Source organism: Oncorhynchus mykiss, chromosome 25, assembly GCF_057628025.1.
Source record: "Oncorhynchus mykiss isolate SJ-2025 chromosome 25, ASM5762802v1, whole genome shotgun sequence".
Taxonomy (NCBI): Eukaryota; Metazoa; Chordata; class Actinopteri; order Salmoniformes; family Salmonidae; genus Oncorhynchus; species Oncorhynchus mykiss.
This window is the reverse complement of record NC_143046.1, coordinates 82410597-82426080: the sequence shown is the minus strand read 5'-3', so window position 1 is coordinate 82426080 and position 15484 is coordinate 82410597. Positions and strand designations below refer to the sequence as shown.

The 15484-nt window shown below is 40.9% G+C and overlaps 2 protein-coding genes and 1 pseudogene across 3 annotated transcripts in view; 1 reads left to right on the top strand and 2 right to left on the bottom strand.

Annotated features, from left to right (window-relative positions):
* LOC110505849 (uncharacterized) overlaps positions 1 to 2696 on the bottom strand; it is a 4001-nt gene extending 1305 nt beyond the window's left edge. The window contains exon 1 of the mRNA XM_090221293.1: positions 1874 to 2696. The gene's annotated coding sequence lies outside the window, so the exon portion shown is untranslated. The remainder of the gene's footprint in view (positions 1 to 1873) is intronic.
* The window catches only part of LOC149972146 (uncharacterized), an 8960-nt pseudogene extending 3517 nt beyond the window's left edge, over positions 1 to 5443 (bottom strand). Inside the window, exons 1-7 of the transcript XR_016491557.1 lie at positions 5336 to 5443; positions 4569 to 5174; positions 3489 to 3636; positions 3168 to 3301; positions 2289 to 2421; positions 1874 to 2005; positions 1611 to 1617 (exon numbers count right to left, since the gene is read on the bottom strand). The product of XR_016491557.1 is annotated as an uncharacterized LOC149972146 (transcript). The remainder of the gene's footprint in view (positions 1 to 1610; positions 1618 to 1873; positions 2006 to 2288; positions 2422 to 3167; positions 3302 to 3488; positions 3637 to 4568; positions 5175 to 5335) is intronic.
* LOC110505848 (uncharacterized) lies at positions 5426 to 15484 on the top strand. Its single transcript, XM_021585305.3, has 13 exons — positions 5426 to 6858; positions 7619 to 7738; positions 7805 to 7924; positions 9576 to 9698; positions 10069 to 10151; positions 10368 to 10493; positions 10866 to 10911; positions 11025 to 11158; positions 11364 to 11492; positions 11820 to 11934; positions 12014 to 12148; positions 14112 to 14237; positions 14464 to 15484. The coding sequence occupies exons 1-13, from the start codon at positions 6639 to 6641 to the stop codon at positions 14583 to 14585; spliced, it is 1599 nt and encodes a 532-aa protein (XP_021440980.3). The 5' UTR covers positions 5426 to 6638; the 3' UTR covers positions 14586 to 15484.

Genomic DNA, 15484 nt, shown 5'->3' with positions numbered 1-15484 from the left:
TAAGAATAATTTATTGTCCATTTCCTTGTAATATATTTCATAAAACATCAAAATGCACCACTGAACAAATTCTGTTTGGTGTAAATGCATGAAGTGTGGTGTCAACATACACTATATGACCAAGAGTATGTGGACACCTGCTCGTCGAACATCTCATTCCAAAATCCCTAATGTACACGGCCTCTTGCTCAGTTGTGCACCGTGGCCTCCCACTTCTCTTTCTATTCTGGTTAGAGCCAGTATGCGCTGTACTGTGAAGGGAGTAGTACACAGCGCTATACGAGATCTTCAGTTTCTTGGCAAATTCTCGCATGGAATAGCCTTCATTTCTCAGAACAAGAATAGACTGAGGAGTTTCTGAAGAAAGTGCTTTGTTTCTGGCCATTTTGAGCCTGTCATCGAACCCACAAATGCTGACGCTCCAGATACTCAACTAGTCTAAAGAAGGCCAGTTTTATTGCTTCTATTGTCAGAACAACAGTTTTCAGCTGTGCTAACATAATTTCAAAAGGGTTTTCTAATGATCAATTAGCCTAATGATCAATAAACTTGGATTAGCTAACACAACGTGCCACTGGAACACAGGAGTGATGGTTGCTGATAATGGGCCTCTGTACGTGTTTACCTATGTAGATATTTAATTAAGAAATCATCCGTTTCCCCGGGTGGCGCAGTGGTCTAGGGCACTGCATCGCAGTGTTAGCTGTGCCACTAGAGACTCTGGGTTCGTGCCCAGGCCCTGTCGCCCCACGACCGGGAGGTCCGTGGGGCGATGCACAATTGCATCGTCCGGGTTAGGGAGGGTTTGGCCGGTAGGGATATCCTTGTCTCATCGGGCAATAGCGACTCCTGTGGCGGGCCGGGTTCAGTGCGCGCTAACAAGGTCGCCAGGTGCATGGTGTTTCCTCCGATACATTGGCTTCTGGGTTGCGGCTTGGTTGGGTTGTGTTTTGGAGGACGCTTTCGACCTTAATCTCTCCCGAGCCCGTACGGAAGTTGTAGCGATGAGACAAGATAGTAGCTACTAACAATTGGATACCATAAAATTGTGCAGAAAAGGGGGTAAAATTAAAACAAAAAAACAAAAAAAAGATCATTTGTTTCCAGCTACAATAGTAATTTACAACATTAACAATGTCTGTATTTCTGATCAATTTGATGCTATTTTCAATGGAAAAAAATGTGCTTTTCTTTCAAAAACATTTCAAAGTGATCTCAAAAATTTGAACGGTAAGTGTTGGAATCATGTAGTAAGCAAAAAAGTGTTAAACAAATCAAAATATATTTTATATTCTTCAAAGTTCCCACTCTTTGCCTTGATGACAGCTTTACACACTCTTGGCATTCTCTCAACCAGCTTCGTGAGGTAGTCACCTGGAATGCATTTCAATGAACAGGTGTGCCTTGTTAAAAGCTCATTTGTGGAATGTCTTAATGCGTTTGAGCCAATCAGTTGTGTTGCGACAAGGTAGGGATGGTATACAGAAGATAGCCCTATTTGGGCTTTATTTTGATTCATTATTCACTGTATATTTATTCCTTGTCCTTTTTATTTTACATCTTTGTGTTGTTGGAAAAGGATTCATTAGCATTTCACTGCTAATCTACACCTGTTGTCTACGAAGCAGGTGACAAAAAACTTTTATTTTACATCTTTGTGTTGTTGGAAAAGGATTCATTAGCATTTCACTGCTAATCTACACCTGGTGTCTACGAAGCAGGCGACAAAAACCTTTTATTTTATTTGCAGTGCACAAACACCCCCTAGAGGAGGTATGTGGATATGACATCAAGCCATTATATAGTGACAACACATACACAAATACCCTAAAATGTAAATATCCTATGCATCAGCGTAATCAAGGTTCCACACCTCTCTTTCCCAGGCAGGGTGTTTTTAAGGTGCCGTCAGGAGGTAGACAGCAGACTCCGGTCGTCTCTGGACCAGCAGAGATCTGGTAGCCGTTGAAGGCAGCCAACACCTTTTCTGAAGGAATCTCATAAACTGAGAAAAAAAAAAAAAAACTATTAGATGCTACTTCAATAATACCGCTAATACACAGAAATCTCATCATCAGCCCTTCAATGGGAAAATGCACTTTGCAGCAAAACACTTGACGGATATCGCAGCAGTAACTAAGGAGGGCAGGTTTTTGCAGGTGGTCAATTCGGCTTTAGATCACAAGAATAACAAGAAGTAAAGTAGATTGGCACGTCTATCTAAATACAGAAGGCAGTAGAGTAGGGTGAGGGTTAGAGAGAGATCTGATGAGTGGTTCAAGTTTTACCTATGATGGGGAAAGCTTCTCTGTCAGCACATGCAGCAGCCGGCCTCCTGCCGTTGTGGGAGAAGCGCACGGTAAAACAACCCATCTGACCACCACGGAACGACAGCATGGGCTTATTGGGGATCCGGCACACCTACAACACATATACAACTTCATCAAATAACACAACTGAAGACAATTTAATGGCATTTTCTGGAAACACACAACCACCACAGAAAATTGTGTCAATGTTGTCTCAAAGTTGTGTTTCTCAACGTATCATCACGACTTGAGGAGAACTATTGGACAACACTTGAGCTGGGAAGCAGTTGGATACTGTTAGATACTAAAACAAAGAACAGAGATAGAACATGATGATAGAACATGATGGTAGAACATGATGATAGAACATGATGATAGAACATGATGGTAGAACATGATGATAGAACATGATGATAGAACATGATGGTAGAACATGATGATAGAACATGATGGTAGAACATGATGATAGAACATGATGATAGAACATGATGGTAGAACATGATGATAGAACATGATGGTAGAACATGATGGTAGAACATGATGATAGAACATGATGGTAGAACATGATGGTAGAACATGATGATAGAACATGATGATAGAACATGATGATAGAACATGATGATAGAACATGATGCTTACAACAGAGATTCCCCTCCAGCGAAGGAGCACAGGTTGGGGGTCGTTTCTCCTGGTGATCTCACTCTGCAGCTCGGACCAAACCACAGCTCACTCCTTGGCATACAGAAAAGGACCTGCCGATTGATAAAGATTGGATTTCTTCTTCTTCTACTACTACTACTACTACTACTACTACTACTACTACATAGTAATGGTAGTTTTGTTAAAGCAGATATGTACATGATCGGGTAGTTTAAGGCCTTTTGCAGTGATGTAAAGGGTGGATGTGTATCTGTGTATCTGTATCTCCTCCAGCAGTCTACCACCTCCATGGTCTTGTCTCGTCTCTTGCTCCGGGGAGGAGGACAGAACAGCTGTGGATGCAGTTTACTGTCGATACGCCGCACTCAGTTAGTACCCACAACCTGCAGGGAACGGTGGTGTAGAAACAGATAATGCAGGTTGTATGACCCGGTGAATGTTTACAGCGTAGCCACATTATTCCTAACGGTTCATAATGCAGGTTTTATGACCCGGTGAATGTTTTCTCTTTTCACCCACCTTGTTTTATTCTCTTGTTTTTTTTGCCTTTGGATTTTAAAGATTCTACTCCATCCTCCTCGGCGTGGCTCTCTTGACTCTTCTCCTTGGATCTCATCCTCTCAGTGATGTCCTCGGACTGGCAATATTCTGCAGATCTTCTACCATACTGTAGAGTGAAACAGAATAGATTATCATCTTTATTTTCCATGGTATTAGTTTTAACTTTCAAGTTTTAATGTCACATGCACAAATGCCTTTCTTGCTAACTAAAAACCCAACAATGCAATAGCCAGTCATTTAGGCCTATAGCCTGGTCCCAGATCTGTTTGTGCTGTATAGTCAACTCGTATGGACATTGTCGTGCCAAAAATATGACCATAAGGGTTGATCATAAGGTTTTGCTAAGATAGCACAAACATATCTGGGACTATGCTAGGTCTTTTACAGCAGGAGATCTCAAAGTGGTACATTTTTATTTCTTACATATATCATTTTTATGAATATTACTAATAACAACAGATTCAACACATTTTGGCCAAAGGGATCTGTGGAATAAGTTTATGGTGTGTGATACAATAAAATGTATTATTATTATTATTAATTTACAATTAATATGTTATTAACCCTGGGCTACATGGGCCTGGGATGCTCACAAGGATATTGGTATCCACAGTACCAATTATTATAAATGGATTGTAAATTAAGCTTTAAAATTGCAGTTTTCTCTCTGCCTCACGGAAAAAGTTGTAGAATTGCATGTTATTAGCGTTAAAGCTGCAACAACAAAAACATCTATCTGCCCCATGACAAAATGTGTAGAATTACAGGAAATTAGCTTGAAAACCGCTACATTTTCCTTCCCAGGGCCTGAGACTTGGTTCCATGCACTGCCAAAGTCATAGTACAACTCCTTGTATGCTATTTTTTTATCTCACTCAAGTTGTGTTCTGATTATGAGGAGGTCCCTGATGAATTTTCTATCACAAAAGTTGTCCCCGTCCCCAAAAAGGTTGAGAATACCTGACTTACTGCTTCCTTACAGGTTCATGCAAACCTCACTGGAGTTCTGAAAGTTCATCCTGCAAGACTTCTACACACCTCGTCTCCCTCGCAGAATCCAATTACGACCTCAGCTTGTTCTTCTTCTTCTTTGCACCTTCATTGTTTAATGTTACTGCTTCCTGAGGAGCAGCGTTGGTCTTGTCCGTTGTTGACTTCTTGTGTACAGTCTTCTTCACGGTAGCCCTCTCCACTTCCTGTGCCATCTGCTACCGGTACTCATGGAGTAACTCATCCTTGCCCACTCTGGGCCCCAGACACCTCCTCCTCTCCTCTTCCCTTTGTTATTCTTTCTCCTATGTATATTCCCAGGACCTTCTGACTCCAAGGAGGCCTTGGATTTGGCTGTTTTGGCATTTCCTGCAGTATTGTCAGTCTGGTCGATCTAAATGTTATAAGTGTCCTCCTGCTGCACTGAGGCTGGAGGCAGCTCCCTCCACTCTTCCTCTTTCCTTTGGTTGGCTGCTCCTTCTCCTGGTCCTGGTTCCCGTTGTTGTTGTTGACCTTCTCTGCTAACTCCCTCTCCCTGAGCTTGTTCTTGGTGAAACAAGCGTTGCCCTGGTCAGGGTCATAAGTGTTCTGGAGGATAGTCTCATTGTCCTCTGTGTCTTTCACAAGGTCAAGGTTATGTTTCAAAGTCTGGAGCTGAAAGATAGGAGTGGGGATGCAAAAGTGAGAACAGGATTTATGTGCATGGACGTTAATTAACAGGGACCATGCACAACAAATATTGTAGGCTACAACATTATCAAACTTAAAGTGATTTCAGCCCCCAAGCCTTCTTGATCTGACCTGTTCCAACTTGCCACAAAACTCTCCTGCTCCGGCTGAGCGGGACTCTTCTTCTCTGAATGTAGCCAGGTCAGTGTATATCTTAAAAACCTCATCAAGGCTTCACTCTCTCCGGCTGGCATTCGGAAGTGGCCCAAGTGAGTTTTTCCTCCTGAAAAATGCAAGGCAGCGGATTAATCAGATACATTCATGTGGTAGTTACTGTAATACATTAGCTAACATGTTATGGGTCTGATTGCAAGCAACGGAAGGTTTCTAACTTTGTATTTGACCAGCCTGCAACCTGCCTAGCCAGTCCATCTTGACCACATTGGGTAGGCCTACTCAACTGATGAAAGACAAACATAGATAGCTAGCTAGTTATCATCTTTGCAAGAAGCTGTAGCTAGCTGACCGTTACAGTATAGTTAAAGTTAGCTAGCTGATAACGTTAGCTAATCAGCTAAATGAATCTGGCTAGCTACAAGGGTCACCACAATGATGCCAAGCTTAACAGTGTCTTGCAATATTGTTTATTTAAGTGAATGGACATGCAAACTAACATCGACAACCTGTAAAACATACAATTGACCACCATACGTGAGTAAATGACAGTGATTGTGATCCCCGACACCGTTGCGAAAAAAATCTTGTGGATGACGTTTCATCTATGGTCTTTGATTTGATTTCACCCTTTTTTTTTAAAATGTGTACAATGTCACTTTTTTTCAGATATCATTTTTCCCTGGAGATTATATTTGAAAATGTATCCAAGACATTGCACATATGTTTTTAGTTTTGTTGTGCAATAAACAAAAACATGTATAGACAAAAACAATAGACAATTTAACATTTACATGCATACATTTCAACATAAATTACACGTTTTCATCAGCCATTTTTACCCATTTCTGAATATACTCTGCATAACTCTACTTTTGAATAGCAATGAATTAATAGCAAAACGTATATGCATTTTATATTTTATGTATTCATAATGTGGTGTTTTAAGGAATGTTGAATCATATTTCGTTGTATATACATGCTCAGAATGAAACAAAGGAACGTGCAGTCCACTGGGCGAGAACAGTAATGTCACGTGGCGTCTTAAACTCTCCATTCACTTTATAGGTAATGCCTTGGCACTGGTAGGCAGGTGCATATCTTTCTTTGTTCCAGCAGAGACACGCAAATACATGGCTTGTGAAGACACTACCACCTGAGCACTGCTACTGGAATTCAACGAATGAGTAACATATAGCCTGTATACATTGTATATTAACAATATATATTTTTTATACTATAGTGAATGAATGTTGATTTCACTTTGCTTTGGAGATGGCCACCGGACTATGTGAAAAGTGTGCACAACTGCTAACGGACTTCGTTGCTTATGTAAAGAGATTGCCGTCTGAACTTGTACAGAAGATAACGGAGTGTATAAAGAACCTGTCAAGATGCAGCTGTCTGCGGAGGAAGAGAGCAACTGTTGCATCCTATATCTCAGAGCAGCACGAGAGACAGGCTGCTCGGACACTACTGAACCACCTGGACACAGGTATTGGTATTCTAAATGGATGTGTAGTCGTGCACAAATGGATGTGTAGTCGTGTGTAGTCGTGCACCAGTCGAATCAAAGTTTTAACTACACTGATCAACCCAGTATTGTCGACAGGCATTAAATACATAGGAGCATCTGGAAATCATGGGTCAGCATCACAGGAGATTTGTGGCACTTTAATTAGGGAGGACGGCTCGTGGTAATGGCTGGAGCAGAATAGGTGGAATGGTATAAAATATATCAGACACGTGATTTCCATGTGTTTGATGCCATTCCATTTGCTCCGTTCCAGACATTATTATGAGCCGTCCTCCCCTTAGCAGCCTCCACCAGTCAGCATTCATTTATTACAGGTCAGTTGAACACACCTCAGTCAGTGAACTGTGTTTAAGAGTCATTTTAAGCAGCATATTGTGTCATGTTAATATTTGAGACAGATTGTTATGATAAAGATTTCTATCCCATTGTAATAGTATACTGTTTTGTAGTGGCTGTGCAGTACAGGTCTCCCATCAGTTTATCTATTCTATTGTAGTGATATGCTTTGTGACAGAAGTGACCAGTATTATGAAAATGTCTGACCAAATGTTTTCCATGAGGGCAGGAAGATAAGAATGGATTCCCCCTGTTACGTGGAGGCAGACAATAGGTCTCTAGGCAGAAAGCTATCCTGTACAGCCTATACCTCTCTATAGGTAGTTGAAAATACAGGAACATGATTGGTGACATGATTTCCTCTCCTCCTGTCTTGTTGCAGTGGATTATCCTCTACCCGTTACTCTCCTGGAACCATACACAGCCCTACTCCTCTCTAATGACATGGAGGTTCAGAGGATCACCACTCTGTCTCTGGTTCATCTGCTAGTGAAGAACAAAGGTATGTACACACAGACACACACACATGCACTGTCTCAAGGTTAAACACTGTACTACTGTCTTCTAGTGAGTAAGGAGCAGGTGATTGAGACAGGGATGCTGATGCCCCTGCTAGAGATGCTCCAGTCTGGGGACCCCACTGTCCAGTGTAACTCCTGCCAATGTATTGCCTCACTGGCCTCCTCAGGTTGGTGGACTAGTGTTTACGTTTGATTTGATCTATATTGATCCCCAGAGGAAAATTAGATGTCACTGGCTGAGACATTACAACACCAATACACACAACGACATACACACTTTATTGATCCCCAGCCAGTGACTAGATATCACTGGCTGAGACATAACAACACCTACACACGACGACATACACATTACAACATTAGTGCAACAAAGTGCTGGTGCTATTGTCAATGAATTTCTTGTTTACAATCGATAGGATCAGGTTTCTCTACATTTGCTTTCCCCACAAACTGATTTACTCTCAGATAAGAAGCTAAGCACAACATGTATGATATCCCTGCTGAAAGATGTACACGGCTTCATTCTTGCTGGTTAATGTAAGGTGAAAGGCATGACACATGTGGGACGTCGTGTTCCATGTATTCTAACCCAACATTCTATTCTAACCCAACATTCTATTCTAACTAAACATTCTATTCTAACTAAACATTCTATTCTAACCCAACATTCTATTCTAACCCAACATTCTATTCTAACTAAACATTCTATTCTAACTAAGCATTCTATTCTAACTCAACATTCTATTCTAGCTCAACATTCTATTCTAACTCAACATTCTATTCTAACTCAACATTCTATTCTAACTCAACATTCTAACTCAACATTCTATTCTAACTCAACATTCTATTCTAACTCAACATTCTATTCTAACTCAACATTCTATTCTAACTCAACATTCTATTCTAACTCAACATTCTATTCTAACCCAACATTCTATTCTAACTCAACATTCTATTCTAACTCAACATTCTATTCTAACCCAACATTCTATTCTAACTCAACATTCTATTCTAACTCAACATTCTATTCTAACTCAACATTCTATTCTAACCCAACATTCTATTCTAACTCAACATTCTATTCTAACTCAACATTCTATTCTAACTCAACATTCTATTCTAACTCAACATTCTATTCTAACTCAACATTCTATTCTAACCCAACATTCTATTCTAACTCAACATTCTATTCTAACTCAACATTCTATTCTAACTCAACATTCTATTCTAACTCAACATTCTATTCTAACTCAACATTCTATTCTAACCCAACATTCTATTCTAACTCAACATTCTATTCTAACTCAACATTCTATTCTAACTCAACATTCTATTCTAACTCAACATTCTATTCTAACTCAACATTCTATTCTAACCCAACATTCTATTCTAACTCAACATTCTATTCTAACTCAACATTCTATTCTAACCCAACATTCTATTCTAACTCAACATTCTATTCTAACTCAACATTCTATTCTAACTCAACATTCTATTCTAACTCAACATTCTATTCTAACTCAACATTCTATTCTAACTCAACATTCTATTCTAACTCAACATTCTATTCTAACCCAACATTCTATTCTAACTCAACATTCTATTCTAACTCAACATTCTATTCTAACTCAACATTCTATTCTAACTCAACATTCTATTCTAACTCAACATTCTATTCTAACTCAACATTCTATTCTAACTCAACATTCTATTCTAACCCAACATTCTATTCTAACTCAACATGACTCTGTTGTCCAAACTAGACATGACATTTAATCTGTATTTTTTTGTTGTTGTTATTGCCTCACATTTATTTAGACTCAAACCGGGAAGCTATTGTGTCAGCTGAAGGGGTGATTCCACTACTGGTTTTAGCCAAGTCTTACGATCCCCAAGTCCAACAGAATGCAGTCTGGGCCCTTTTAAACCTCACACAGTCTGGTAGGTCTGCACAGAACTATGTCCACCAATACATAATGTACTGTACACCCTGTACTATGCACACATCTCAGGTTGCTGCCACATTCTGGGTTGTTGCTGTATTGATATGACCACAGTGGGTGGAGTTCAAATGACACATTCGTTGGCTGTGATCTAATTGTTTGCTGACATTTCAAAACAAGTGACGCGTGTCACTTAACCATAGAGATCAATGAAGAATAGATGGAATGGATTTATTAATGTGGTCCCAACTTAACTAATTCCTAGACATACTGTACGTCTCCATATCTGACCATTATTTTATCTGCCTCCTATTACCTTTCCATTAATCTGGCACTACATTAGCCTTCATTGCTGCTCTTCTTTCTAGAGAGGACGATGGGGGTGTTATGTCAAGAAGGAGCCATTCCTGTACTGGCACTTCTGTTGCAGTCCTCCAACTGTGAGGTCCAGGTAAAACATCCACTGTCTCCTGCCCTCAAGCCAAATATTGCTGTTTTTAAAACCACATCAAAGTAACTATGTGCTGCAGTTTTTTAGTGGTTATTTGTTTAAAACAATAGTACGGGTATAGCATGATGACCAAGCGTGTGCTTATTTTGTCCCAGTGGTCTTCAGCCTGAACTTCTATTGTGCTCTGAACTGAACTGATATTCTGTCTGTATTTAGTTCTACAGCTGCTCTGCCCTGAGCAATATAGCCACTGTCCCGGGCCATCATCCCAAAATGTTGGGCATTGGAGACCGTTTTTTGTTGAAGTCTCTGCTGACACTCATGTCCTCATCAGTGCAGAAGGTAATGGTTGGTCTTTTGGCACTCAGACCCCGTACCTACTTACACAGAGTCAGATGAAGTCGTGAATACCATTTTTATGTCTCTGTGCCCAGTATGAAGGAAGTTAGAGGTAGTTTGGCACTCAGGCCCCGTACCTACTTACACAGAGTCAGATGAAGTCGTGAATACCATTTTTATGTCTCTGTGCCCAGTATGAAGGAAGTAAGAGGTAGTTTGGCCAGCCAATGCTAACAGGAGTTAACGCAATGCCTGGAAGTCTATGAATATCGACTAGTATGTCCAACAGATGTTACAGTTTCACACTGAAATGTATTCTGTCATGAAATGTTTTCTTACTCAACCTTAGGCCAAATGTTTGTATTTTATTTCTAGAATGCATCCCAAGCTTGCAGATGCCTCCAAATCCTTTCAGGGAATGGTAATTCTAACGTTTAACCACAGACCACACTCTGTTAATGTTTTAGGCACATATTCAACGCAAATTGTACAGATCCTTGTGGATTGGATGCAGTGTTGTGCTTTGTTTTGTAGTTGTGACCCAGGAGCAGCTGATGTACCTGAACTGTGTGTTGCCTCTGAAGGCCCTGCTGTGCTCCGCTACTCCCCCTCTGACTGAGTCTGCTATAGCACTACTGTCTGAGCTAGCCACACACCAACCCAATAGAGTGAGATTTTTTAAACTAGATGTTGATGGGTGCAGCTGTAGCTTCAAGGTTAGAGAGGTGGCATAGTATCTGGAGGGTTGTTGGTTCTAATCTCAGGTTTGACATATCTGACAGGATTCTATCTATTATATAATGATGGTGGTGATTACAATCAATGTTATTTGTACCGGTGTTAGCAATCCGTATTCATTGTGTTTCCCTCTAGGAGGGCCTGGTGAATGAGGGCCTGGTACAGGTGATAGGGCAGCTGCTCCTCTGTCACAGATCCAGCTCCATCATCAACCACAGTGTTGTTACCATCACCAACCTCAGCAGCACCAGCGAGGGACAGCAAGTAATAATGGCTGCCATGTCGCTCACCTATTCACTCACTAAAATATGAGGCGCTGTTCCAATGTCCACACTACCATATTACGTAGAACGCATGCCCATAACATTGCTTCATTCTTACTGGTCTGCTAGTATGGACATTGGAATGTAGATGTGGTTTCCATCTATATGTTCAGTCACATGTTAACTTTTATCAAACCAAGAATGGTCCTTTAAGATGAATATAGAGAGACCTGGTGATGTCATATGAATGCAGTGATTATTGGAAGCCATTTTAAATGCATTTCCATTCATGTGGACATGGGATGATCAAGCCTTGTGTTGTCTACAGGCTGTTATGGACAGTGAGTGTGTAACGGGACTTCTCAAGGCCCTTGTGTCCGGTGTGACCTCAGAGGAGACCGTTCTGTGTGTCACTTCCTGTTTACATCACCTGACAAGCTGGGGTGAGAATACAAGCAATTCATAAACCAGTTTAATTTATGTCACCTCACCTCTATTACAACTTTTCTCTTTCCTTTTCAGACCTACTTCAGTCTCATTTGGCCACAAAAATGACTCCTGAACATGTTTCAAGTCTGGTGAAGTTCTCTGCACAAATGGACAATCTAGAGCTGTCCTATCGGTCTGCTTCCATCATCAGCAAACTAAAGATGAACGGTAATATGCATGTATTCATTCTGTTTGTTGTCTAGTCCCTTTATTTGATCTGTGACTAGCACCATGATTGATAGTGTAATACTTGCAATAATAAATATATTTTCTCTTAAATGCTATACTGTCTGTATCAGCAAGATTGTCCCATGTGTGCTCATACAGATGAGCTTTGTGATGTACATAAATTCACTGAAAACCCACACACGGTTATATTAACAGTATTGCACTTTTCATGATGCCTACTTTTGGCCAGCTAAAAGCCGAACCACCGATCAAGCAACATTATGGACTACACGTTCAAATCCTGTTGCTGCAGGATTATTTTGCTTTTACAATATACAGTACCAGACAAAAGTTTAGACACACCTACTCATTCAAGGGTTTTTCTTTCTTTTTTACTATGTCCTACATTGTAGAATAATAGTGAAGACTTCAAAACTATGAAATAACACATATGGAATCATGTAGTAACCCAAAAAGTGTTAAACAAATCAAAATATATTTGAAATTCTTCAAAGTAGCCACCCTTTGCCTTGATGACAGCTTTGCACACTCTCTCTCTTGCTCTCTCGCTCTGTGTCTCTCTCGCTCTGTCTCTCTCACTCTGTGTCTCTCTCGCTCTGTCTTGCTTCTCACAACCAGCTTCACCTGGAATGCTTTTCCAACAGTCTTGAAGGAGTTCCCACATATGCTGAACACTTGTTGGCTGCTTTTCCTTCACTCTGCGGTCCAACTCATCCCAACTGGGTTGAGGTCAGGTTATTGTGGAGACCAGGTCATCTGATACAGCACTCCATAACTCTCCTTCTTGTTCAAATAGCCCTTACACAGCCTGGAGGTGTGTTGGGTCATTGTCCTGTTGAAAAACAAATGATAATCCCACTAAGTGCAAAGTGGATGGGATGGCGTATCGCTGAAGAATGCTGTGGTAGCCATGCTGGTTAAGTGTGCTAAATTCTAAATAAATCACTGACAAGTGTTACCAGCAAAGCACCATCGCATGTCCTTCTCCATGCTTCATGGTGGGAACCACACATGTGGAGATCATCCGTTCACCTACTCTGCATCTAACAAAGACACGGCGGTTGGAACCAAAAACCTCAAATTTGGACAGATTTCCACCGGTCTAATGCCCATTGCTCATGTTTCTTGGACCAAGCAAGTCTTTTCTTATTGGTGTCCTTTAGTAGTTGTTTCTTTGCAGCAATTCGACCGTGAAAGCCTGATTCACACAGTCTCCCCTGAACAGTTGATGTCTGTTACTTGAACTCTGTGAAGCATTTATTTGAACGTATCCTCTGCAGCAGAGGTAGCTCTGGGTCTTTCTTTCCTGTGGCGGTCCTCATGAGAGCCAGTTTCATCATAGCGCTTGATGGTTTTTGCGACAGCACTTGAAGAATCTTTAGAAGTTCTTGAAAACTTCTGCATTGACTGACCTTCATGTCTTAAAGTAATGATGGTCAGTCATTTCTCTTTGCTTATTTGAGCTGTTCTTGCCATAATATGGACTTGGTCTTTTACCAAATAGAGCTATCTTCTGTATACCCCCTACCTTGTCACAACACAACTGTTTGGCTCAGACGCATTAAGAAGTAAAGAAATTCCGCAAATGAACTTTTAACAAGGTACACCTCTTAATTGAAATGCATTCCAGGTGACTACCTCATGAAGCTGGTTGAGAGAATGCTTCGAGTGTGCACAGCTGTCATCAAGGCAAAGGGTGGCTACTTTGAAGAATCTCAAATATAAAATATATTTTGATTTAACACTTTTTGGGGGGGGGGTTACTACATGATTCCATATTTATTATTTCATAGCTTTGTCTTCACTATTATTCTACAATGTAAAAATAAAGAAAACCCCTTGAATGAGTAGGCGTGTCTAAACTTTTGACTGGTGCTGTAGGTCAAATTAAGATCCTACATCTGTACATGCATTTTTTTCTTGTTGCTCATATATCATACAGAACATGTCATCCAACTACTGACGCCACAATACGCTGCCATCTCTGAATATCTCCTGATGTACCTCAAGAACCAGGAAGTGCGATTCCAACAGCTGAGTATTGTTACTCTATGCAACCTGAAGAAAGGTTGGTCATGGTTTTGTAACAACACTTTAACCAGTCATGCTGTCTATGCCTAAAATACCACATTTCTGTGCTTGATGTCAATAACACTGCTTTCTAGTCAGTTATCCTGAGAAACATAAACTGAAGTGCATTAACATAAGGGCAGGTACATGCAGTTATAGTCAATGGCTTGTTGTTGTGCTATACTATGTAATGCTCTGCTCTGCTATGTCATGTTATTCTTCAGACGGAGAGTTTTCAGTGCTGATGAGTGGTAGTGTGCTGGAGAAGCAGCTAAAATGGGTGCATGCACAGACGGAGCAGACCAGGGAGTTACTGCAGGCGATTCAGATGGCTCCATCCTCCTAACCTGTCCACTGGAGCTCTCTCTGCTTCAGGACACGGACCGACTCCTCTCTGCTTCAGGACACGGACCGACACCTCTCTGCTTCAGGACACGGACCGACACCTCTCTGCTTCAGGACACGGACCGACACCTCTCTGCTTCAGGACACGAACCGACACCTCTCTGCTTCAGGACACGGACCGACACCTCTCTGCTTCAGGACACGGACCGACACCTCTCTGCTTCAGGACACGGACCGACACCTCTCTGCTTCAGGACACGGACCGACACCTCTCTGCTTCAGGACACGGACCGACACCTCTCTGCTTCAGGACACGGACCGACACCTCTCTGCTTCAGGACACGGACTGAGATGTGGGATATGCATATCACTGTTTGAACTGACTTGCCATTACCTTTGAACCTGACAATGATTACTGTGTCGTGATTATATTTTTAATGATGTTAAGGCGTTTTATTTTCTGAGTAATCACACTGTTGTGTTCTAAGCATTTACATCCATATTGCACTTGTGAACGGGGGGAAAAGAGGTCTTATTTTCATTTTTATACAGATTCAATGCTTTTACAGTTCACAAACCATTATTTAATGCTGCGTTCAGGTGCTAGTCGGAACTAGGAAACTTTACATTTCAGACTTCCTAACTGGTGGTAGTTATACATGTGCCGCTTTCAACCAGTTAGCAAGTCGAACATTTCAGAGTTTCCTAGCACGTGAACGCGGCATTTATACAGCAAGTATTCAGACCCATTGACTTTTTCCCATTTTGTCACGTTACAGTCTTATGTTAAAATGGATTAAAAAATATATATTATCCTCATCAATCTACACACAATAGCCCATAATGACAAAGCAAAAACACTTTTTTTTACATTTTTCAAATTATATAAAAGAAGAAAAA

Excerpts from the sequence above, each read along its gene's own strand:
- LOC110505848 (XM_021585305.3), top strand. The coding sequence starts at position 6,639 with ATGGCCACCGGACTATGTGAAAAGTGTGCACAACTGCTAACGGACTTC. Across the intron at positions 11,935-12,013 it reads ACATCACCTGACAAGCTGGG|ACCTACTTCAGTCTCATTTG; the intron begins GTGAGAATACAA and ends TTTCCTTTTCAG. Across the intron at positions 12,149-14,111 it reads CAGCAAACTAAAGATGAACG|AACATGTCATCCAACTACTG; the intron begins GTAATATGCATG and ends TATATCATACAG.